This window comes from Oratosquilla oratoria, chromosome 12, assembly GCF_046742065.1.
Source record: "Oratosquilla oratoria isolate Oo_2021 chromosome 12, ASM4674206v1, whole genome shotgun sequence".
In the NCBI taxonomy this organism is placed as follows: domain Eukaryota; kingdom Metazoa; phylum Arthropoda; class Malacostraca; order Stomatopoda; family Squillidae; genus Oratosquilla; species Oratosquilla oratoria.
In genome coordinates this window covers 17,631,818-17,659,188 of record NC_134788.1, presented here as the reverse complement: position 1 = coordinate 17,659,188, position 27,371 = coordinate 17,631,818, and the positions used below count along the sequence as shown (strand labels likewise).

Genomic DNA, 27,371 nt, shown 5'->3' with positions numbered 1-27,371 from the left:
CTCATCGTTCCAGAGAATATCCAGCCACTTGTCATCATCCCACTGAAGATATTTCTTGCAAAACTCGACCCTATGGCACCTCTGGTTAAGAGTAAGAAGAGGCTTCTTCACTGGGCGGTGGCTTCTGTACCCAAGGTCGTGAATGCGGCGGCTAACTATTTGCACACTAACCTCCCCAAAGAGTCCCAGGTTACTTTCTTTTATTTTTCTGGCGGTAACACGTGGACTATGCTCTAACTGTCTCTTGATAACATTAGTAGCACGAGGGGATGTCTTTTTGGGGTACTTTTTCCTTGGTTTGTAACCGGGTGTGTCACAGCTACCTTCCCTCTTAAAAATGGCAACCCACTTGAACACAGACGTCTTGCCAACCCCAACCTGCTCTATTATTTCCTTTGTTTGGTGATCAGGTTTATGTAAAGCTATGATCTGGGTTATTGTCTCTTGTGATAAATACTTGTTCTTGCCCATATTAAGGCTAGAAAGCACCTCTGTCTGCAAAAAAACACTGGCCGCCTAGGTGGCGTCACCAGAACACACAGAACAAAAAGCCTCCCCACGAAGGCTATGAGGCAACTGAGGGATGATTGATAGCATGCATCATAAATGCTACCCTTAGCTCCGCCCACTTGTCCGTTCGCACTTCCTTGTCCATATCATTTACCCCGCTGCTAGGGTCTTTCCATTTTGGAGAAAGAAGTACGAATGGTGGCGGCCCCATCCATATTTTCTTATCAAGTACTGTATATATATATATATATATATACGGCAAGGGTAGTGACCCATGGCGTGTAATTACATAATTGCACTGGACTAGGTTAGGTTAGGTCAAGCAGGGTCACCATGTCAAAGGAGCATCAGGTCTAGCCATGTAGGCGACTTGACGTGCACTCCATGCCATATGGTTGTCGTGGCTGTACAGGCCCATCTGGATTGAGATGAGAAGTTGATATGTTTTACTCTCAATAAAGATCTTTGCAACTGAAATATGGACACAGAAGCTGGATGCCCAAAACAAATTCAGGCATTAGAACATAAAAATGCACCTATATGCCAAATCTTCTCTAAGACTGAAAAGTTATTACAAGTGTAACAAGGAATGCAACAAAAACTGTGAAAAGTGTCCTTTTCAGAAATGCTCAGAAGCAAAGCATGGAAATGGTATGTATGTAATCCTTTATAAATAGGATCGAACAGAAAGGTGGAGATGTTCATTTATTCTGTAACACTCCTTATGTTTGTTTACATTCTTGTACTTATACCACTTATACCTATAAAGGAACGAAGAAGCCCAAAAGTTTCTCTAAGAACCACCACAAATTAGTGCCAAGAATGGAATCTACAAAGTATATACTACCCACAGGTATGTAGCAGTCATAGTACAAATACAACAAACTGGCAACAAGGATGGGATCTACAAAATATAGACATATCTAACAATATATACTACCCACAGGAATGTACATACATATATCAAGGGTTTATCCCCCTTATAAGGGAGGTAGCCAAAAAAAAACAAAGGCATAAAACCACTACTACCCATTCCATCCCTAACATACTCCACTCCCCTCTACCCTCTTCCCTGCCTCTTATCTTGGCACCTCCTGGATGATGGGTCATCCCTGCATCCTGTCCACTGCCCTGGGTCAGAGGCAGTGTCACAAGACTCAGCACATCCACAGCAAGGCTGCTTCATTAATTCGGTGATCCCCCCTCTCTGTCCCCTCGTGCAGAAAAGGAGAAGACGGAGAAATCCCTTCGGGCTGCGTCAACTTATTTCTCATACATGATGGATGATGATATAAAAACAAAAGTTTATATAAAATACATGTTTTTGTCTATTTAAGACTTTAAAAATGTCTTAAATTGACGAAAACGTTTAGTATTCCGATCTTTGATTTCCTCGTGGTTTCAGCAAAATATATATATATATATACATAAATATGTAAGTAAAGATTGACAAATATAGAAGGTGGCAAGATGAAAAGTTAAGGCTAGAGTAGCGAGTTTATTCAAAACCAGACGTTTTGACCTTGATGGTCTTCCTCAGTAGACTGAGGAAGATCGTAAAGGTTGAAACGTCTGGCTCTGAATAAACTCACTACTCTAGCCTTAACTTTTCATTATGCCACCTCACCTCTATATATGTAGAGAAAATAATTTGTGTCAATAAATGTTGTACTATTCATTAGTTATGAATGGAACGAATATAGCACAAGGTCTGGGTAATAAGATGTGTATGGCAATTCAACCTTCTATAAAGATAAATTAATAGAAAATAAATGAATAAAATAAATCTGTGCTCTAAACTATTCAGCAAGCTCTTGGGTCATGAAGTTAAAAAACAATATGAATAAATAATACATGACGGTTGACAAAAATATAAAAATGTAAGCACTGGCATACTGATTCTTGGGGAAATAATGAGAAATAATTTTTGTCAATAAATATTGCATCATTTAAAATTCAACAATGAGTGTAATAAAACATAAGATCTAGGTAATAAAACAATTTTGTCAATTCAGTCTTAAAAAACTATTTTGCATGATGCCAGCCCCTAAGTTGGAGGTGGGAGATTGCAATGGTCTATTTTTTTATATCAAATTTTAGCATCTGGTAGACTGCTGGGAATCCTGTCACAGCACCCATCAAATTCCTTCAGACACAAACCTTACTGAGAAGCCACTCCCCAGAAATTCAAGTTGCATAAGCATGACCAAGTTCACAGAATCTGCCTTACCACAAATTCAAAATATTCCAGATGCAATTACCACACGGAAAGACATTGAACACTTCATCCTGACAACAACACAAGATACCTACCATAAGTTTAATAGATGTTTGGAACAGATTAGATGAGAATGTGGTGTGTGCAAAAATGAGTCTAGATAAAGCGAGATATGGAGACGGTACACCACGAGCATAGCTCCCCTTTGCGTAAAATACAACAAGGTAAGTACAACAACTAGGTAAATGAGTGACATGTGGGCCAGACGATGGGACACCATGAGCATAACTCCCCTTCCTGTAATATACAACTAGGTAAACGAGTGACATGTGGGCCAGATGACAGGACACCATGAGCATAGCTCCCCTTCCCATAAAAGACAACTAGGTAAGTACAACTAGGTAAATGAGTGACACGACGTGGGCCAGGCTGAAGGTCACTGACAGAGTTATCTAGCTAGGGGCCATGTGTCTCCTGCAAGAGAGAGAGACCTGGGGGCAACCGACCAATTGACTTTTCACCAAGTCTTTGGTTCATGAAATTAAACAGCACATTTTATGAATGGAACTTGCTTTTTCCCCCTTACAAGGGAGGTAGCCAAAAAACAAAGGAATAAAAATCATTCCCACTCATTCCATCCCCAATAAACTCCACTCCCCTCCACCCTCTCTCTTATCTTGGCATCTCCTGGAAGAAGAAGAAGAAGAAGAAAAAAAAAATGGAACTTGTGACAGCTGATAATATATATATATTATATATATATGTATATATATATTATATATGTATATATATATGTATATATATATATATATATATATATGTATATATATATGTATGTATATATGTTCTAATTCTTAAAGATACATCTCAGATCTGATTGCTAGCATTATGACATGAAAAGCATAAGGAACAAAGTTGGAGGTGTGCAAACATTATCTGCAAAATATTAACAAATGAGCTATAAATTTGTTTACTAGGGATAAATCAAGAAAAAAAAAATTATTCACCTTACTGACCCATTTTTCTACAAATAATCTGTGTATCTTTTTCTTACTCCTCTTTTTCTACCTTAGTAAGTCGCAAATCACATACATGCTGTTAAAGCTCATCTATACTCACACATCACACATGGATATAGAGAAACAGTGATATTCATGTAATCCATGCTCAATCAGAAATTGTAGTGAATCTCCTTTCAGTAAAATAAGCTACAGTTGCACAAAATTGCAATGGTTTAACAGACATGTCTCATACATAAGTCTAACAGGGAAATTGAAAAAACAGATACCAAACGTTTTCGTCTATTAAGAAAATGTCTTGATAGATGAAAATGTCTTAATAGATGAAAACGCTCAGTATATATTTTTTCAATTTCCCGGTGGTTTCTGCAAAAATAGTGTATCACGCGTGTTTTGTGATTTCTTTGCAAAAGTCTAACTGTAACAACTTACAAATATGGCACCTACAAGCTGTCCTATACCAAGAACTTAACTAGAACAAGACTGGTGAAACTAACAGCAAGATGAAACACAGCTGACTAGTTCAGTCAATCTGAGATATGTTGGACTAATTGGGAGATGCTGCTTTAAAGTCACTGACTGTATGAGCCGAGTTATTTTGACGTGGATGTTGATACAATTGTTTCCCATGTGATTAACACTTCAGTACGAGTTAAATTCTCACACGCAGCATAAGCTGCTATATATATATACACGATGCATCACAGTGCTTACATTATGAAATATAAAGTCACTGCTGTATTACTTGTTCTCTTTTACTCCGGGTAATAATAAACACAGAAAACATGATCAAACCAGCTCATAGAATCTGGGGGCAACTCGTGTACAACTACAAAAAATCTATTATCAAGACGCCAACGTCGCCGGCATCCTGGTGTACACGTACCCAGTTGCACCTCGTGATGATGCCTACGTATGTAGGCATCATCATACCAAATTAAGTGGTTAAGAAGAAACAAATCCTTTGCTTTTCAAACTCCATTATACGCAAATTTCCCTTCATTAATATGTAACAAACATATTTTGTTTTGTATTTGTGAAAGAAAATGAAGTTTGCATTCATGATGATGATGATGTGGTTTAACGTCACAAACTCCCCCCTACCAGGAGGCTAGGACGGTGCCCCTTACAGAGGACTTTGTGTGGAATTTAATGAACCATGCCCTTCGTTCACCTTCGCTGGTGGCAGGGTTTGAACCGCCATCCCCTTAACCTTCGCCCCAAGTAACGACACTCCAACCCGCTCGCTCAGCCAGCAAGCTATAAGGATTAGTGATGCCCTCTGAGGAATTGGTACTTCAACAATGATGAGCAGTTATGGTGAGGGTGGATGTTGGCTAATAGATATGGATGCAAAGTATAATAATGGAGATTCAGTTGTAGCATACATACATACATATATCAAAGGCCTTCCCCCATTATAAGGGAGGTAGCCAAAAGAAAAAGGCATAAAACCACTCCCCCCCCTATTCCATCCCCTACATACTCCACTCCCTCTACCCTCTTCCCTGCCTCTTATCTTGGCTCCTCCCTGATGACGGGTCATCCCTGCATCCTGTCCACTGCCCTGCGTCAGAGGCACTGTCGCAAGACACAGCACATCCACAGCAAGGCTGCTTCATTAAATTGGTGACCCCCCTTTCCGTCCCCTCATGCAGAAAAGGAGAAGATGGGGAGAAATCCCTTCAGGCTATGTCAATTTATTCCACATATATATTCCCTTACCCACCAATCCCCACCCACTCAATTGTAGCAGGCCACTTAAAGAAAGTCAGGCTTAAAGTGCGTACCTATGCTGTAGTGCAGTTGGAAGACTTAAGGGGAATTTTTTGAAGCCTTTGAATCTGTAAAATCAACTGCTGTCCAATAAATCCACAAACTTGTCAATACCTATCATTGTCATCATTTTTGAAAAAAAAAAAAAGGAATACAGCCAAAACTTACATCCAACATCGAAACCTGTTATAGTTTTGGGGGCAATTTTCTATGCTCAGTCACCTTGTACATCCCCACTTACTTTTACCTACTTCAATCTAAGACCTTTTTTTAAACTATCACATAATTGGAAACATAATCTAATGAATGATATGACATGAAAACTAAAGGTACTACAAAGCATTCTAAATATTAAAAGTACTTTTCTCTCATTACCACATTATTGTAGTTTTCAGTTGAGTATCAATGAAAAATTACTAAATAAAAGATAATACACAAGCTTTTCAATATACCATATACTGGAATGACTCATACTCTAAAGATTATTTAATTAAATTTTCATATAATCAATTAACAAAAATCAATCTTTAAGACCAGAAAAAAAGAAATACAGGTAGGCACATTCAATACATACTGCAAGGGCTTCTATCACAAAGCAATCTTATTTGTACTAAGAAATATACTTTCTCATGACTCTTACCATATTACAAAAGCCAATCCATGTAAGTTGTGAGCAACAAATGCAGATATATATATAAAAAAAAGGGGGGGAGGGGGGGAATATAAGGTATCACACAGAACTTGGTAAGGTAGACAATTCAGTCGCCTGCGCATCCGGGACACCCAGGTTTCGTCTGCGGGCAACCATGAGTTGTTCCAAAGGATCCCAATGGGCAACTACCGTGAAATTGGAACCATCCACCCCTGACTCTCCCCCTCCCCCTCCTGAGCGAAGTGTCCGCCCATGCAGGTTGACACAATCCTTTCGGCATTCCCAGGCGACCTATATTTAAATCCATGTTGTCTGTACAAAATTCACAATTGTGTATTATGTAGCTGTGTAAGACTGTGACTTAATTCTTGTATACTGTTATGAAGAGGAAGCCTTGAAGTCAAAATATCAATTAAATATGGAAGACTATGGAAGGCTTGTATTTGCCCACCCCCCTGAAATACAATCTACTGTGAGAAAAATTGTAAATCTCAGTAAGAAAATTAACCAGTGTCAAAATGCTGTCATGTTTAACACTGTGTATTAGTGAGAATGTGCCTGAAATATACAATATATACATGTGTGTATATGTATATATATATATATATATATATATATATATATATATATATATATATATATTGGAAATGGGTATGTTATAACACATTTGTTAATGTTCACTATAAACCCACTATTGGAGAAATAATAACGGAAGTACAGACGCTCCTCTACTTACGTTCATTCGTTTTACGTTTTTTCGATTTTATGTTTGAACTGACTGTAAAAACAAAAAAAACAAAAAAAATTGTGAATATTTTAGTTTAGCGCACTCTCCGTAGTTCAAACGACTTACACATGACGCTGCATCCATTGTTTACATTGCACAAATGACAGACTGAAAGTGCCTTGCCTCATCCTCATCCTCCACCATCTCAATTTATGTTGCTTGAATTTAATTTATTTGAAATTAATCTTATTATTTTACAATGTCATGTGTATAATTAATGATTTAGGGGTGTTTTGTAAGATACGGTAATAGAATTTACGGATGTATAGTACAGTAACAACTTACGTTCATTTTCAACTTACGTTCGGCCGTTCGGAACGTAACTAAAACGTAAGTTGAGGAGCGTCTGTACAGGGAAACTGTATATTTCGGCTACTATCTGTAGTCCTCTTCAGCAGAATGCTTACAAGAAGTTAAGGTACAAGTATATATGAGGTAGTGAGGGGTACATAAAAGGGGATGGGGAAAGTGGGGGGACTCAGGTTACATGCCCTTGAAATGGTTGGGTCAAGGAAGGACAGTTGGTGGTATTTTGTCCGACCGCTCGACATTATTCTATTGACTGCTAACTTCGTAATAGAATCTGGGGGCCACTGACCTTTTGAGGTATTAAAGTTAGGATAATGTTTTATTAGAGAAGATTCTACAATTTTCCTTCGATAGCTACAGTGTGATTTAAAAATAATTGATGCATTATCCCAATCTAATCTATGGTCTTTTTGGCTGGTATGAAGGAACACAGCGGAGTTAACTTGTCCATATTTTATGGAGTTTTTATGTTCCTTTAATCTCGTGGACAAATCCCTGCCAGTTTGGCCCCAGTAGACATCATCCCTCCGGTGTACATTTACTACCTTTCTAAAAATGCTGTTTGGATAATTGTAAATAAATTTGATTTGGTTATTAGGTAGAAGTTTGGAGACCGAGTTGATAGATTCATTAAATGGTACAATGATGTTATTGTTACCCCATTTAAACTTCTCCCTGGAGTTATTTGGTTTATAAAAATTGGATTTGGCTTTATGTAGGGCTTTCTTTAAAAAACATTCCGGATAACCTACGTTAGAGAGTTGTTTATTGATGATGTCAAATTCTATTTGCAAGAATTGTGGACTACAAATCCTAAGGGCTCTGAGATATAGGCCCGATGCAACACTAGATTTAATATCTGGATGGTGGCTAAAAAAGTGTAGGTCATTTCCTGTGTGGGTAGGCTTTCTATACACAGTAAAGGACAATTGGTCCGGGTCTCTTATGACCGAAATGTCCAGGAATGGGATCCTACCTTCTCCTTCCCATTAGACCTTAAAATTATTATTCTTAGCTAATTTATTTAATTTAACAAAGAATTCATCAAAAGAACCCCACATATCATTCCATAGTGTAAAAATATCATCAACATACCTAAACCAAAACATGTCAGGTGGTTTAATCTTAGGTAATAAAGTACTTTCAAAATACTCCATGTATAGGTTAGCTAACACGGGTGAAAGGTTAGAACCCATACTGCAACCATATCTTTGTCTAAAATAAGAATTATTGAAAGTAAAAACATTGGTATTGATGCATAAACGGGTCAGGCTAATTATCTTCGATACTGAAAGTGGGAGTTTGTATTGATATGGGTGCAGTTTGGTTTCCAAAAAACTTGATATCTTCCGTGTTGACATTAGTGAATAAGGAAACTATATCAAGACTTAGTAGTTTGCTATTTGTAGGTATGATTTGTCTTTTAATTTGACTCACAAAATCTTCCGAGTGTTTAATGTGAGAGTTTGAGAAACTTCCCACAAATAGTGACAAAATCCCTGCGAGCCATTTTTATACCTTACTTGCGCATGAATTCCTATTGGAGATAATTGGCCTTAGAGGGGTGCCTTCTTTATGTAATTTAGGAAGCCCATAAAAGTTAGGTAACTGAGGGTTAATAACTCTTAAATTATCCAATAATTCGTCCACTATTTTTCGGGCTTTCTTATTAAACTCTGCGGAGGTGTTCCTGAGGGGATTTTTAGTAAGGCTTTCATAGGTGTCCTTATCAGCTAACATATTATATTAACATTATCCTAACTTTAATACCTCAAAAGGTCAGTGGCCCCCAGATTCTATTACGAAGTTAGCGGTCAATAAAATAATGTCAAGAGCGGTCGGACAAAATACCACCAACTGTCCTTCCTTGACCCAACCATTTCAAGGGCATGTAACCTGAGTCCCCCCACTTTCCCCATCCCCTTTTATGTACCCCTCACTACCTCATATATACTTGTACCTTAACCTCTTGTAAGCATTCTGCTGAAGAGGACTACAGATAGTAGTCAAAATATACAGTTTCCCTGTACTTCCGTTATTCTTTCTCTGATAGTAGGGGTATTGGCTGCTTGTTATTGTGGCAAAGTAGCATGCAGTCGATACTTTAGGGTCTATATGGGGCGCCCCTACGGACCAGAGCCACACATCATTTTGTCTATGATAGAAGAAATTCTGTTCATAGAGAAATGATGACACTTTTATACTACGACTGTCCCTCCGTTATGCTGTCCCCCAACCCCTTGTTGCTGTCCTGTACCATTTCTCTGAGTATTTCTCTTTCTGTGATGGGGGATTTCCCTGTGGTGGGGGAAAAGAATACTGCCACCAAGTTTCCCACTTGGATCGTAAGAGGCGAGAAGAAAGGGACGGGGAGAGGGACTAGGCATCCTTCTCCCTGTAGCCCCAAGGGGCAATTTCCTAAAAAGCAAAGGAAAGGCATAAGGGGTGCTGGAGGGCCTCGGGCCAGCACCCTAAGGTTTGGGTCTTTTAATGTGCGTGGATGTGGTACAGATGAGAGTAAAAGGGAAGAGATAGGTAGTATGTTTGTGAGAAGAAAGTTGGATGTGTTGGCTTTGAGTGAAACTAAGTTGAAAGGGAAGGGTGAATGTAAGTTTGGGAGTGTAAGTGGGAGGTTATCAGGAGTGAAGAGAGGGCGAGGGAGGGAAGGGGTGGCTATTCTAGTAAGTGAGGAGTTAGGTAAAGGGGTAGTGGAGTGGAAGGAGGTTTCCTCAAAGATAATGTGGATGAAGGTGAAACTGGGAAAGGAGATGTGGGTCTTTGTAAGTGCATATGGGCCGGGCAGTGAGAAGAGCATGGAAGAAAGGGAGGCCTTTTGGATAGATTTAAATGAGTGCATAGAGGGTTTAGGAAGAAATGTCAATGTAATAGTGCTGGGAGACCTTAATGCTAGGGTGGGAAATGGTCCAATCGATGGAGTGGTTGGGAAGTGTGGAGTTCCAGGAAAGAATCGTAGTGGAGAGTTAATGGTGGAAATGTGTCTAGAAAGAGAGTTGATGATAGCAAATACAGTGTTTCGGAAGAAAGTCAAGCATAAGTACACATGGGAGAGGGTGGTGGAGGGAAGGGTGGTAGAGCGCTAATGGATTATGTAGTGGTAAATAGGAGTGATAGGAAGAGTTAAGGATGTACATGTGCTAAGGGGAGAGGGTGGGGGAATATCAGATCATTTTTTGGTGGAAGGTAAGCTGAGAGTGGAGGATAGATGGAGAAAGAGGAAAAGGACAAAAGGTAGGGAGGTTCTTAGAGTGAACTCCTTGAATGAAAAGGAAAAGGAGAATAAGTATAAGAAGAAGCTGAAGGAGGAGTGGGAGGGAGTAAAGGATAGAGCAGAGATGGGTGTGGAGGAGGAATGGGGATGGTTCAAGGAGGGAGTCTTAAAGTGTGCAAGGATGGTGTGTGGAACAAGAAGGACAGGGGGAAATAGAAGAAAGGGTAGTGAATGGTGGGATGAGGAAACAAAGAAGGTTGTAGAAGAGAAGAAGCGAGCATTCACAGATTGGTTACAAAAGAGGACAGGGGAGTCATATGAGACGTACAAAGAAAAGAAAAGAGAAGTAAAGCAAAAGGTAAAGGAGGCAAAGAGAAGAGCAGATGTGAAATGGGGTAGGAGTATGACAGAAAATTTTGAAAGTAATAAAAAGATGTTTTGGAAAGAAATTAAGAGAGGAAGAGGAGGCGAATCAAGTAGGGAAGAAAAGGTAAAAGGTACAGATGGAGAGTTGATAATGGAAGAGATGGCAGTGAGGGGAAGATGGGCAGAATTTTTTAGGGAGTTGCTGAATGTGAAGGAGGATAGGGAAGGAAAGATAGCTGCAGTGGGAAATGCGAAGAAAATGAGAGTGATGAGTGAGGAGAATGGAGGAGAAATAAGGAAGGATGAGGTGAAGGCAGTTGTAAAGATGATGAAAGCAGGTAAGGCACCTGGTCTGGATGGATGTCATGCAGAATGTCTGAAAAAGGGAGGTTCAGTGATGGTGGACTGGTTGGTGAGGTTATTTAATGTTTGCTGGAGAGAGGGTAGAGTACCGGAGGACTGGAGTAGTGCCTGTATAGTTCCTCTTTACAAGGGAAAAGGGGACAAGTGTGAATGTAGTAATTTCAGAGGGATTAGCCTGTTGAGTGTAGTAGGGAAGGCTTATGGGAGGATCTTAATTGAGAGGATTAGGAGAGGAACAGAAGGAGTAATTGGTGAGGAACAGTGTGGATTTAGGACGGGTAGAGGTTGTGTAGATCAGATCTTTGTGGTAAGACAGATATGTGAGAAAGCTATAGGAAAGGGGAAGGATGTTTTTTGGGCTTTTATGGATCTGGAAAAGGCTTATGATAGGGTAGACAGAAAGGCACTGTGGGAGGTTATGCAGATTTATGGGATAGGAGGAAAGCTTTTGGGAGCTGTTAAGAGTTTTTATGAGAGTAGTAGAGCATGTGTTAGGATTAGAAATGGAGAGAGTGAGTGGTTTGAAGTAAAGGTGGGACTTCATCAAGGATGCGTTATGTCGCCCTGGCTGTTCAACTTATACATGGATGGGGTGGTGCGAGAGGTGAATGCTAGGGTAGTGAGTCAGGGATTGGAGATGGTTAAAGAAAATGGAGAAAAGAGGGAGGTGAGCCAGCTGTTGTTTGCGGACGACACTGCGCTTGTGGCAGGGTCAGAGGAGGGATTGAGGAAGCTGGTGGCAGAGTTTGGGAGAGTATGTGATAGAAGAAAGCTAAAGATAAATGTGGGTAAAAGTAAGGTGATGAGATGTACAAGGGGTGAAAGTGGCAGTAGACTGGAAGTGAACATTAAGGGAGAGCGACTGGAAGAAGTGGATAGTTTTAGATACTTGGGTGCAAGTGTAGCAGGAAAGGGAGGAGTGAAGGTGGAGGTAGAATGTAGATTGAGAGAAGCGAGTAAATGCCTTGGTGGTTTAAAGAGTGTAATGAGGAATAGACATTTGGGAATGGATGCGAAGAGGAGACTGTATGAAGGAGTGATTGTGCCAACAGCACTGTATGGGGCAGAAACGTGGAACATAAGAGAAGAAGAGAGAAGGAGTTTGAATGTGTTTGAGATGAGGTGTCTGAGAAGTATGGTGGGGGTTACTAGGCTGGATAGAGTGAGAAATGAGGAGGTGAGGAGGAGAACAGGGGTGAAAAAGGATTTGGGAGATAGGGTTGATGAAAGAATATTAGGATGGTTTGGACACATGGAAAGAATGAGTGAAGAAAGACTAGTAAAAGAGGTATGGAAGGCAGATGTGGAGGGAGTGAACATGAGGGGACGTCCTATGATGAGGTGGATGGATGGGGTGAAGGGGGCTTTGGGGAAGAGGGGAATGTCTGTTGAGGAAGGAAGGGAGAGGACGGAAGACAGAGGTGAGTGGAGAATGGTTGTAGATGGATGATGTTGTGACTGCATGAGGAGGAATGGGTGGGGGGGTGGGGTAGTATGTGTGAGTAAATTTTGACGCAGCCCGAAGGGATTTCTCCCCGTCCTCGCCTTATATGCAAAGGGGGACGGAGAGGGGGGGTCACCGATTAAATGAAGCGGCCTTGCTGTGGATGTACTGTGTCTTGCGACACTGCTTCTGACCCAGGGCGGTGGGCAGGGTGCAGGGATGACCCGTCATCCAGGAGGTGCTCAGATGAGAGGAAGGGTGGGAGGGGTGTGGAGTGTATTTAGGGATGAAATGGGTGGGAGTGTTTTTATGCCTTTCCCTTTTTGGCTACCTCCCTTGGAAGGGGGAAAAAGCCTTGGTATATGTATGTATGTATGTATATATATATGTATATATATATATATATATATATATATATATATATATATAAATATATATAAAGTATGCTCATGTTGAGGTTAAAACAGCTATGAGAAAAGAGAAAAAATCTTAGTCATTTTTTTTAACATCTCAGGTGGATGTTGTCTGCAGGTAACCACAGCCGTAAAACTAGAATTGTCCACCCTTGACTTCTTAATTGCTAAACTCTGCAGAACGACGATAGGGAGAGAAAACAAAGTATGGTTCCTTACCAAGATGGGCTGACCGAGCCAAAGGCACTCTGGAACACGTCCCACTGATTTCTCTCATAAAAGGAGGCCAGAGTTCCTCCTGCCTGCTGCTGTCCACATGTTTCATTTGCCTGGTCCCAGCTCTTCTTAGCCATTGATGTACTGAAGCAGGATCCTTGGGCATAAAACCAACCATTTGGACATGCAGGCTCTGTAAGATACCAAACCAAATATGCATACAAACTCTTATTAAAGTGGGACAGAGGAAAAACAGGAGAACATGCAATGAAACTTATAAAGGATAACTACAGAAGAGACCTGAAAAAGAACAGCTTCCCACACAGTGGTAGATATATTGAACAAACTGGATGAAGAAATAGTGTGCGCAAACACAATACAAGAATTTAAGAACAAACTTGATCTTGCAAGATACAAAAACGGGTCACCACAAGCGTTCCCCTTCCTGTATAATACAACTAGGTAAATACAACTCACACATACACACACAGGACTGGACAAAACATGATTATTCCAAATTGTTAGAAGATACGAAACATGAACTGATATACTGAAAGAGGAAATACAGTAATTATGGGTGATTTTAATTCCAAAGAAATATGTTGGGAAGAATTGACAGAGGTGGAGAAGACATATGGGGCAGCATGCTACTCAATATGACCATTGAATACACATTGACGCAATGGATAAAGGAAAATACCAGATACAGAAACAATGAGGAACCTTCAAGACTGGATTTAGTACTCACAATGGAACCTGAAATTGTAGACAGAATAGAATACAAAACACCATTAAGAGTGACCATGTACTAATAGAATTCTAATTAAAAGAGCAAATGGACCTAAGAAGAAATGAGAAACATAGAATAGGAAGACCAATGTGTAGCAAAACGAATTTTGAGAAACTTGGAATTTTTTCCAAATGCAAATTGGGAAAAATTCCTTAGTGAAGAAACAAGGATGGAAGAGAAATGGAATATACTAAAGGAAATTTATAATGAGGGTGTGATCAAATATGTTCCACAACAAAAGCAAGAAAGAATATACATAAAAAAAAAACTGGTACAACAACAAAAAAAACATGTAGTGAAGCCAAGGATAAAAGAGACAAAGCCGGGAAAAAATGGAAGACAAAAAAGAGCAAATGGCAAACATACATCAAACTTAGAAACGATTATGTAAAAATATGCAGGGAGGTAAAGAGAAATTATGAAAAGGAAATTATAGAAAATGTAAGGATCAGCCGAAGCTATTTTACAGATATATGAATGGTAAACTGAAAAACAAACAACAGAAAAACTGCATAACAAGCACAATAGCTAAAATATGTGAAAAAGTGATTAAAAGTAGATGGGTTAAACATTTAGAAGTAAAATCTATACTAAACCCAAGCCAATTTGGATTTAGACAAGGAAGGTCATGTACAACAAATCTAATCTGCTTCTATTCAAGAATAATAGATATAATAGATGAGAGAGATGGGTGGGCAGACTGTGCCTATCTAGATCTACAAAAGGCATTTGACAAAGTACCGCACAAAACATTAATAGGAAAATTAGAATCAATAGGTGGCATTGCAGGGAATTTATTCAAATGAATGGAAGACTTCCTGACTGGGAGAAAAATGAGGGTAGTAATTAGAGATAAATACTCGAAATGGGAAGAAATGATAAGTGGTGCTCCACAAGGGTCAGTACTGGCTCCAATCAGGTTTGCCACATATGTAAATGACATGGACGAAGGAGTTGAATGTTATATGAATTTCTTCACAGATGATGCAAAAATATTAAAGAAAGTATCAACAAATGAGGACTGTGACTCATTACAATCAGACCTGGACACAATCTGGAAATGGACTCAAAAGTGGGAGGTGAACTTTAATATCAAGTGTAGCATATTGGAGTTTGGTAAAAGCAAAAACAGAATTTCAAAAAATTACAGAATTGGTGAAAATTAAATAAAAAAAGTGCACTTGGAAAGGGACCTTGGAGTGATAATCAGCAATGACATGACACCGGACAAATAAACAAAATAGTAGGTGAAACATACAACCTACTAAGGTCAATGAAAGTGGCATTTGAATACTTGGATGAAGAAATGATTAAAAAAATATTACCGTATTTTTCGGACTATAGCCCGCACCCCCTTACACCTTAGTGAAAATCCACCTAAGACCCGCACTGCTGTATGACTCGCAGTCATATGGCATGCATGGCACTGTCGATCCAACGATGTATAATACCCATGCATGGGTGGCCACAGGCACAGCTCACGGCGGTTGTTGTTACAGCCGGCCGTTGACGTGGTGATCAAAATAATTTCAAAGCTGAGGCTTTTTCTAAATTTTCTGTCTCATCAATGCCTATGTGATTTATAAAAAAAGATATATGTTTTCCGATATTGGCAGGTTTCTTGGTGATGTCTTGCTTTTCAGGATTCATCACACATCAAAGGCCGACACGTACGTACACAACCTCACAATTTGGTTTCTGAAGCTGCCACTTGATGTAGTGGTAGCTTCAATGAAAGAGGGGTGATCTCAAAAGTGTGCAAATGATCTTACAATGCCTTTGGGATGCGTCGAAGACGTGGCATTGCGATTCATGATCATGATACCAGCATTCCTCCAGTCCTATTTATTTCTGATTGTGATGAAGATGAAGAATAACCAACAAATTATTGCACATATATATATTAAAAAGAACCTTAATCAATTCGTGTAAATAATGCCATAAAACCCTGATTGGTTGTTTACCGGTAATTAATCAATTGCTTTATAAATGCCAAAGACTGGTAATTAATTATTAAACCAAACAAATTCCAATGGTTAGTTTTCAATAGAATAGAACAATAATAGAGCACATCATTGAACTGTTAGGAACAGTCAATGGAGCACATCGTTATTAGAAAAAAAGCACAGTCAGTGATCACAGACGACAGAGTCAATAATGTTTATGAAGGCGTATCATCGCTCACGAAGCCATCGAATTCCTCATCCTCTGTATCGTCATGGAAGAGGTTGTGGTATAAATCGGCCAATTCTGATGCAGTGACCTCATCCGTTTCCATTTCGATTTCAGATTCATCCGATTCCTTTTCCGAGTCGTAGCATGCATCGAACATTGCAGGATGGCACATTTCTGATTTACGGAAACCGTTCTGAATAGTCGATTCTTTAATTTTTTCCATGCTTGAACGACCCAATATGCACATGTAATGCACAAATTTAGCATTAAGGAATCAGGTACAGTTTGTAATTTGTAATTGCGAAAATGGACGCCCGCTTGTTTTTGTTTGATCGCGACACACGATGTTGATGTTGGTACCAGTCAGGGTTGTATTGTATGTTCATGCTGTTTAGTTAGGCCTGTTTTATTTGTGACAATGCCTTTATTAATAACAAGAGCATGTAAAGTGGGTAAGATACTGACAAATCCTACCTTCTCTTTGTCGTTTGTCTCGATCGTGCGCGCTGTATTATGACATTAATCAACTTTCATATGGCGAACCCGGTCGGTCGCCCCGCAAATCCCCGATCCGATAGGGCACCCAACTAAACTAAACTAATAAATTTTTTTGACTGCGTAAGAGGGCAATTTCTAACCAGAATCCACAGATGACCAGCACCTTTATATCACCCGCACCCCGGAATTTTGGCCCCTTTCTGAGGCAAAAAGCCGTGGGTCATACACCGAAAAATACGATAGTCATATTGATTAGACCAGGGGTTCCCAAAGTGGGTTCCGCGGAACCCTTGGGTTCCGTGAAGCTAGGCCAGGGGTTCCGTAGGTCGTAAGCTAAAGTTCACCAGACATGCTTACTATTACAGTACAACTTACTATTTTGAGTATAAAGTATGTTCGTTTAAAATAAATTCATTTTTCAATATAGTATGTTTTATTTTGGGTTCCATTTTTTTTTTAAATAATGTCAAAGGGTTCCGCAACAAAAAAAGTTTGGGAACCACTGGATTAGACCAAAACTGGAATATGCAGCGACACTATGGACACCGAGTGCTAAAAAGAATATAAGGAAACTAGAAAGAATACAAAGAGCAATAACAAAGTTGCCACCAGCCCTTTCCAAATTAACATATGAACAAAGATTATTATCGAAGCTAGAACTACCAACACTAAAGCAAAGAAGAGAAAGAGGTGATCTACTGACTATATATAGAATCATGAAAGGATTGGAAATCCTTGATAGAAAAGATTTACTAAAAAATGACAATGGAAAAACAAGAGGTCATGAAAAGAAACTCAAAAAGGACAACTATAGAAGAGACAGGAAAAAGAATAGCTTCCCACATAGAATGCTGGATATATGGAATAACTTAGATGAAAAAAAGTGTGTGCAAATACTATTCACGATTTTAAGAGTAAACTTGATGCTGAAAGATACAAAGACAGGTCACCACAAGCATAGCTCCCTTTCCGTATAATACAACTAGGTAAATATATATATATGTATTAAAGATGACAAATTTCAGTGCTGATGATCTTTAATTCTAATAACGTATTTTTTATTCTCTCTTAAGGAGTATAGAAATAATTTTGATATTTCTGTTGCCTTAAACACAATTTGCATTGAAAAGAAAATGTATTACATATATATATATATATATATATATATATATATATATATATATATATATATATATATATATATATATATATATATATATATATATATATATATATATATGCACTCACCTATCTCATCGCTTCCTGACAGAGTTACTCCTCTCTCTTGTCATGTTTCCAATCCTGAAACCCTAGGGACCTACCATATTTCCACATTCAAACTCACCTTTCTCTTTCAGTTTAGTTTTACTCAGTGCTAACACATCTATAACAACCTTTCCACCAACCTCTGTTTTGTTCTCACTTATTCCACATTATCACACATTCAAAGACACCTAGCACAATAAAAAAAAAAAAAAAACATTAGAAAATCAGAAAGAATTCAAAGAGCAGCGACAAAAATGGCACTCACACTATCAAATCTGATATACAAACAAAGATTGGAGAAATTACATCTGTCAACACTGGAACAGAGAGGAGAAAGAGGTAATTTGTTGACCATCTACAGAATTATGAAAGGGATGGAAATTCTTGATAAAGACAACTTATTAAAATGGGACAGAAGAGAAACAAGAGGACTTGAAAAGAAGCTAAAGAAGGACAGTTATAGAAGAGATTTGAAAAAGAATAGCTTCCCACACAGAGTGATTGATGTCTGGAACAAACTAAACGGGGGATTTTAAGAATAAACTGGATGCAGAGAGATACAAGAACAGGTCACTACGAGCATAGCTCTCGTCCCGTAAAATACAACTAGATAAATACCCAATTACTGGGATTTTAGTTACAGTCTTCCTTCCAGACCTTCTTCTGTCTTAACATTTGCAGAAGAAAAGTGCAGACAGGAGGATTCCTGGTTGTTTTGCTGTCCCAGTTAGTCACCTTTTATGACATGCATGGGAACCTGATGGTGATATTCTTATCCCCAAAAACTGAGGCATGTTTTGTAAGATATGGTTTAATGTCACAAACTCCCCCTTATTGGAAAGCTAGGACAGTGCCCCTCACAAAGGACTTTGTAGTGTGGAAATTAATGAACCACTATGCCCTTGGTTCAACTTTGCCGGTGGCAGGGTTCAAACAGCCATCCCCTTGACCTTCGCCGCAAGTTATGAAACCCTAACCGGCTCAGCCAGTGAGCTTCTTTTATAAGACTATACAAAAAAGTCTAATAAATGGCACATCCATTTACAAAGTCTAAACAGATTACAGAATATAAACAACACTGCCAGAAGAGCCCTAAGAACACGATTATGATGCTTCATTCTAATCAACATTTATTTTTTCATGTTTTTTCTTACTAACTTAAATTCAATATACAAACTTACAACTATGACCAAGAAATTAATATCATATCCAATATCATACAGATAAGTATATGTCACTTTATTATTCATATCTTACCAAGCTGTTCTTTTCTGCAAATGAACGAGTATTTGTAACTGCAAGTTAAATCTTGGAGTTGATAATCTGCGGCACTCCACAGGTCCATGCAGCCTACTGATGTCTTAAGTGTTGGTTTTCCTGCAGCCCATGCATCAATGCTGACCAAGATGCCATTGATCCACTCACATATATATTGTAGATCAGGAAGACCATTTGTGGCTCCAGCCCATGCAGATGGATGTTCTGTAAAAAAAATGAAGTAATACTGTAGATACGGGCACAAAATTTTTATTTTTTTAATCCTTATTGTTGCATATGAAAGGCAACTTTATTAGAAACAAAATGCTTTTTAAATTTTTTAAATAGCTTGAAAAATAAGGGAGACACGATTTCTTAAATCATTTTTTAATTTCGCATTTTGGCTAGACCTTACCATGACAAAATGCTAGAATGAAGGGTGGTAATTTGTAAGGATTTTGGTAAAGAAATACACACAAACGCTAAACCGCTGGTCCAATTTTAATTAAATTTGGAATCCTTGGGTTTTATGGATCAACAAATCATATGAGCATGTTAAAAACAATGTGTGACATCTCCATCATACCATATTTGCCTTTTCATGGCAACTTTTAAGTTGTCAATTTTGTTATTATCATCAATAAAATCCAAACCAGGGGCCCAATTGACATGCAATTTGGTATGTGAAGGTTTTATGGGTCAACAAATCACCTGAGCATGTCATTAATATTGCCGGACCTTCTTCTTATACCATTCTTACTAACATCTATTATGTTGCCATGGCAACTGTTGTCAATTTAGAAATAATCAATAAAATCCAAACCACTGGTCCAATTGGCATGTAACTTGGCATGTGAAGGTTAAATTTAAGGGTCAACAAATCACCTGAGCATGTTATTAACATTGCAGGACTTTCTTATACCATTCTTACTAACACCTATCATGTTGCCATGGCAACTGTTGTCAATTTAGAAATAATCAATAAAATCCAAACCACTGGCACAACTGACATGCAACTTGACATGTGAAGGTTTTATGGGTCAAAAAATCACCTGGGCATATAAAAAATAATGCAGGACCTTCCTTTTATATTGTTCTTACTAACATCTATCATGTTGCCATGGCAACTGTTGTCAATTTAGAAATAATCAATAAAATCCAAACCACTGGCACAACTGACATGCAACTTGGCATGTGAAGGTTTTATGGGTCAAAAAATCACCTGAGCATGTCAATAACATTGCAGGACCTTCCTCTTATACCATTCTTACTAACACCTATCACGTTCCCATAGCAACTGTTGTCAATTTAGAAATAATCAATAAAATCCAAACCCCTGGCACAACTGACATGCAACTTGGCATGTGAAGATTTTATGGGTCAACAAATCACCTGAGCATGTCAATAACATTGCACTGTTCTTACCAACACCTATCACATTGCCATGGCAACGATATGTCGAGTAGGCATCTAAGCTTCAAGATTCTTAAATTGCACAGTTGCACTATTACCAACGATTTCAAAGTTGCTCATATCCGGTAGAATAGAGGCTAATAAACAACATTATTACATTAAATATTATATAATTTAGTTTCTTGCCTTTAGATTTTTACTTGGAAAACTAATTTGCCAAGGCTAATATAAAAAATTGCATTGAAATCAGTAAGAATCAGTAAAGTTTTGAAGACCTGGGCATACACTTGTTTACCAAGATAATTTTAATACCCTGCGAATGTGCTGAATGCTCCAAGCATTCAAACTACATACATACATATACCAAGGCTTTTTCCCCTTTACAAGGAAGGTAGCCAGAGAGAAAAAGGCCTAAAATCATTCTCACCCATTCCATCCCTAAATACACTCCACTCCCCTCCACCCTCCCTCCCATCATAGCACCTCCTGGATGACGGTCATCCCTGCATCCTGTCCACTGCCCTGGGTCAGAAGCAGTGTCGCAAGTCACAGCACATCCACAGCAAGGCAGCTTCATTAAATCGGTGACCCCTCCTCTCCATCCCCCCATGCATAAAAGGAGAAGGCGGAGAGAAATCTCTTCGGGCTGCGTCAAATTGTGCTCACACATACTACCTCACCCCCCCATCCCCCCACCCATTCCACCTCATGCATCACGTCATCATCCATATAAAAAACATTCTCCATTCACCCCTGTCTTCTGTCCTCTCCCACCCTTCCTCAACAGACATTCCCCTCTTCCCCTTTACCCCATCCATCCATCTCATTCTAGGATGTCCCCTCATGTTCACTCCCACCACATCTGACTTCCATACCTATTTTATGTCTTTTTTCACTCACTCCTTCCATGTGTCCAAACCATCCTAATACTCTCTCATCAACTCTATCTCCCAGTTCCCTTTCCACCCCTGTTCTCCTCACCTCCTCATTTCTCACTCTATCTAGCCTAGTAACCCCCATCATACTTCTCAGACACCTCATCTCAAACACATTCAAACTCCTCTCTTATGTTCCATGTTTCTGCTCCATACAGTGCTGTTGGCACAATCACTCTTTCATACTGTCTCCTCTTAGAATCCATTCCCAAATGTCTATTCCTCATTACACTTAATCCACCAAGGCATTTACTCGCTTCTCTCAATCTACATTCTACCTCCACCTTCGCTCCACCTTTTCCTACCACATTTGCACCCAAGTATCTAAAACTATCCACTTCCTCCAGTCGCTCTCCCTTTATGCTCACTTCCAGTCTGCTGCCACTTTCACCCCTTGTACATCTCATCACCTTACTCTTACCCACATTTATCTTCAGCTTCCTTCTTTCACACACTCTCCCAAATTCTGTCACCAACTTCCTCAGTCCCTCCTCCGATCCTGCCACAAGCACAGTGTCATCTGCAAACAACAGCTGGCTCACCTCCCACTGTTCTCCATTTTCTTTAACCATCTCCAATCCCTGACCCACTACCCTTGCATTTACCTCTCACACTACCCCATCCATGTATAAGTTGAACAGCCAGGGCGACATAACGCATCCTTGACAAAGTCCCACCTTTACCTCGAACCACTCACTCTCTCCATTTCTTATCCTGACACAAGCTCTACTACTCTCATAAAAACTCTTGACAGCTCGCAGAAGCTTTCCTCCTATCCCATATATCCGCAAAACTTCCCATAGTGCCTTCCTGTCTACCCTGTCGTAAGCCTTTTCCAGATCCATAAAAGCCCAAAAAACATCCTTCCCCTTTCCTATAGCTTTCTCACATATCTGTCTTACCACAAAAATCTGATCTACACAACCTCTACCTGTCCTAAATCCACACTGTTCCTCACCAATTACTACCTCTGTTCCTCTCCTAATCCTCTCAATCAAGATCCTTCCCAACTACACTTAACAAGCTAATTCCTCTGAAACTACTACATTCACGCTTGTCCCCTTTTTCCCTTGTAAAGTGGAACTATACAGGCACTCCTCCGGCACTCTACCCTCACTCCAGCAAACATTAAATAACCTCACCAGCCAGTCCACCACCACTATACCTCCTTTTTTTAGACATTCTGAATGGCATCCATCCAGACCAGGTGCCTTACCTGCTTCCATCATCTTAACAACTGCCTTCAATTCATCCTTCCTTATTTCTCCCCCATTTTCCTCACTCATCACAGTCATTTTCTTAGCACTTCCTACTGCAACTATCTTTCCCTCCCTATCCTCCTTCACATTAAGCAACTCCCTAAAATACTCTACCCATCTTCCCCTTATAGCCTTCTCTTCCATTATCAACTCTCCATCTGCATATTTTACCTTTTTTCTCGACTTGATTCGCCTCCTCTTCCTCTCTTAATTTCTTTCCAAAACATCTTTTTATTACTTTCAAAATTTTCTGTCATACTCTTACCCCATTTCACATCTGCTCTCCTCTTTGCCTCCTTTACCTTGTGCTTTACTTCGCTCTTCTTTTCTTGGTATCTCTCATATGACTCCCTCGTCCTATTTTGTAACCAATCTGTGAAAGCTCGCTTCTTCTCTTCTACAACCTTCTTTGTTTCCTCATCCCACCATTCACTACCCTTTCTTCTGTTTCCTCCTGTCCTTCTTGTTCCACACACCATCTTTGCACACTTTGTGACTCCCTCCTTGAACCATCCCCATTCCTCCTCCACTCCTAGCTCTACTCTATCCTTCACTCCCTCCCACTCCTCCCTCAGCTTCTTCTTGTATGCCTTCTCCTTTTCCTTTTCATTTAAAGAGTTCACTCTAAGCATCTCCCTACCTTTTGTCCTTTTGTTCAAACTAAGTCAAACAAAAATCAAAATCCAACAGGGCGCAAAAGATGGTGACAGCAGTGCCGCGCATGGTTTTGTGCATGTCTAAATGCCTACATGTATTGCAATGAAGCTCAAATGTAGATTAACCAACGATATTAAGCCCGAAGGGATTTCTCCCCGTCCTCTCCTTATATGCAAGGGGGGACGGAGAGGGGGGGTCGCCGATTAAATGAAGCGGCCTTGCTGTGGATGTGCTGTGTCTTGCGACACTGCTTCTGACCCAGGGCGGTGGGCAGGGTGCAGGGATGACCCATCATCCAGGAGGTGCTCAGATGAGAGGGAGGGTGGGAGGGGTGTGGAGTGTATTTAGGGATCAAATGGGTGGGAGTGTTTTTGTGCCTTTCCCTTTTTGGCTACCTCCCTTGGAAGGGGGTTAAAGCCTTGGTATATGTATGTATGTATATAACTTTTTCTTTTCCATGGCTATTAGTGGTGGTAGGGAAGCAGATGAATTCATAATTGAGTATGCCTTTTAAAGGAATGGATGGGAGTGGTTTTTATGCCTTTGTTTTTTGGCTACCTCTCTTGTAAGGGAAAAAAAGCCTCTGGTATATGTATGTATTAAGCTTCTCATTTCTGGGAGAAAATAGGTTAAAAAACATGGTTCTTTAATTTTTAATATTGGTTATTAATGCCTTACTTTAATATTTTTACTCGGAAAACTATTTTGCCAAGGTTGATAACCAAATTTACGTTTAAATCGGTAAAAATTTGTTTGTATTTCAAGAATTGGGCATACACTTGCCCAACAAGATAATTTGAGTACCATGAGCATGCGCTGAACGATGCAAGCATTCAAACTGAGACATACTTATTTAAACGGGCCACAAAAGATTGCGTTGTAAACAGTACATGTGTGATGGTGGCGCCATGAGCGGATGCACCCGTATCTAAATCCTGTAATCATTACATTTCGTCAGGGCCGGATTTACATGTTGCGGGGCCCCGGGCCCTGAAAGTATGTAGGGCACTGTCAGGTTCACCCACCTACCCCATTAAGATATCATCCCAGTTTTCATGCAATGTGCTCTCAGCCACCTCGAAGTTTGTTTACATTCATGGTAGAGCTTAGTCACAGTCTGCTGATTATTTGCTTTAACACAATACACCAAAAAAGTGCTTATACTATTGTAATGCACTTGGCGTGGGGCCCCTAAATACACAGACAGGGCCCTGGGCCGTGGCCCTGGTGGCCCTGCCTTAAATCTGGCCATGCATATCATATTATTTCACGGTTGTGTTGTCTCATTTTTCACATTTTCATACTAAAGAATATCTGGAATTGAGGATCATGGATGTTCTATTGAAAAACATCTAAAAGCAAAAGAAATACTTGCTGCATACCAACTGATAACACTAAACTTCATCTTCAAAAGAGCAGAAAGATCATACCTGATTTTTTTCTTAACTTAATCATGGACCTCCAAAAACTTCTTACCATCCATAAATGTTGCAAGGGTTCCATGGTAAGCATTGCAAGTGTGGCGTGCATTGTTCCAGTCAGTGTAATGGGTTGAGTTGGCCAGATAGTAACAATCTTCACCAGATACTTTCCAACCATGTGGACACCCAGTCATGGAATCTTCAATCTTTGTGGAAGACAATAACTATTATTATACACAAAATCATACAGCACATTATCATTATGAAGGAATCTGATTCTGTTAAATATGCTTTTGATCCAATTTTTATGGGGTAGATGCAGATTTAGGTGAAGCAAGGGAATTATCCTAATGAAGACCACATGCCCTTATTATAATTGACAAAATTTCAATGTTGACACCATTACTATTATTATAATTATATAGAACTATTCACAAAATACATATTTCTGCATTGTGTATTACTTTTACATGTCGTAAGCCAAATCAGTGTACTATTCTTATTTTTCTTCCTATATTCAGTATTTGAATCATGACTTTAAATGTATATATGAATTGATCGACTAAGCAATCAACTGGTACTCCATTTGTATACAATTTAGTTCCATAAATTTTCAGTTTAGTTGATACTTATTCAACTTTCCGGTAGCTATTGTTGATGTCACTATTTCTTACCTCTGTTATATCCGGGGGGAAGGTTCTCAATCTTTATGCTAGGATATTTGTAACATTTTCTTTCCATTTTGAATAATACACTACCCTACCACCATCCACTTCACGTCTAATACTCGACTTCGCCCACTGTTTCAATGTGAATGCGCAATCGCATTTCCTAAAAATGCAACGTTTGATATATGAAATTAAATATTTCATAGATAGTTTTCTCTGTGAAAAAATACTTGGAAAAATAAGAAGAGTTATTTGTGAAACTGAAAAACATAGCGTGAGAAAAAGTAAAATAATATGTATGTGTATGTTCAAGTATGTATACACACACACACACACACACACTTTCAACGAACGGACGGCTTGAAGAACGTTCTGAAGAAAAGTGCAGATTGTGGATCCCAACGCAAAGAGAAGTGCCTTTTTGTATTTGCAGGGTGGGGGGAAATTGCTCGTGGGGTAGTGGGAAAGTAAGGAAAGAGGAGAGGGGGAGGGATTGCTGGGGAAATGGAAGGTAATGAGGAGGTGGAGGAATTGGCCCTAACGGGCCGCCGAAAGGTGGACAAGCGACCGCAAGACGAGCTGGAAGATGACGACATGTCTAATAGGAATGTGAAGATTAGAAGTATAGATAGGAGCAATACAGTAGAAAGTGATGAGAATATTTTCAAGGGATTTAAAGAGGGTGGGGGGGGGGGAGACGGCTCATGGGGTAACGCTCTACTCGAGATGGTTACTGACCATACAATGACACAATGGATACAGGAGAACACTAGGTATAGAAATGAAGAAGAGCCATCGAAACTAGACCTAGTAATTACATCCGAACCTAGAATAGTGGACAAAATTGAATATAAAACACCAATAAGTAAAAGTGACCACATACTGATTGAACTGGAACTTAATGAAGAAAAATATATGAAAAGAAATGAACAATACAGAAAAGGAAGAATGATGTATGAAAAAACAAACTTTGATAAAATAAGAGAATTATTTCAAAAGGAAAACTGGGAAGAAATATACAAAGAAGAAACAACAGTAGAAGAGAAATGGAATATTTTGACAAAAATTTACAAAACAGGAGTGGAAAAGTATGTCCCAAGACAAAAACAAGAAAAAGAATATGTAAAATGCTGGTACAACAAAAGCTGTAGGGAGTTAAAAGACAATAGAGACAAAGCCTGGACCAGATGGAAAAAAGACAGAAGACCTGAAAAATGAAAAATATATACCTGCTATAGAAATGAATATGTACAAATGTGCAGAGAGGAAAAGAGAAAATATGAAAAAGATGTTATAGAAAAGTGTAAAGATCAACCGAAACTATTCTACAGATTTGTAAACAATAAACTGAAAAACAAACAAGACTTGGAGAAATTAAGACAGGAGGGAGTTGAATACACTGAGGAAATGGAAATGGCGGAAATTATGAACAAACATTTTAAATCAGTGTTTACAAGGGAGAACATACAACCTGAAGAGAACGAATGGAAAGAGAAAGTCCCCCCTATGGAAGAAATAAAAGTAACAAAGAATGAAATATTAACACACTTGAGTAATCTTGATGTCAGAAAATCGCATGGACCAGATGAAATAGCAAACTGGATTCTGAAAGAATGCAGGAATGAACTGGCAGACAAAATACATAGCATACTAAATAGTTCCTTGAAAGAAGGAAAAGTTCCAGAAGATTGGAAAAAAGCAAACATAGTACCTATATACAAAGGAGGAAA

The 27,371-nt window shown here is 39.2% G+C and overlaps 1 protein-coding gene across 1 annotated transcript; it reads right to left on the bottom strand.

The window, feature by feature from the left end:
* Positions 1-838: 838 nt before the first annotated feature.
* On the bottom strand, positions 839-25,742 carry LOC143030243 (uncharacterized). The gene is made up of 4 exons (XM_076193401.1): positions 25,648-25,742; positions 19,289-19,513; positions 13,306-13,495; positions 839-1,001 (listed from the first exon to the last, which is right to left on the bottom strand). Exons 1-4 carry the CDS (start codon positions 25,712-25,714, stop codon positions 839-841), a joined length of 645 nt encoding a protein of 214 aa, XP_076049516.1. The 5' UTR covers positions 25,715-25,742.
* Between the last annotated feature and the right edge of the window lie 1,629 nt (positions 25,743-27,371).

Excerpts from the sequence above, each read along its gene's own strand:
- LOC143030243 (XM_076193401.1), bottom strand. The coding sequence starts at position 25,714 with ATGGAAAGAAAATGTTACAAATATCCTAGCATAAAGATTGAGAACCTT. Across the intron at positions 19,514-25,647 it reads TCCCCCCGGATATAACAGAG|AACATCCATCTGCATGGGCT; the intron begins GTAAGAAATAGT and ends TTTTTTTTACAG. Across the intron at positions 13,496-19,288 it reads TTGCAGAAAAGAACAGCTTG|AGCCTGCATGTCCAAATGGT; the intron begins GTAAGATATGAA and ends GGTATCTTACAG.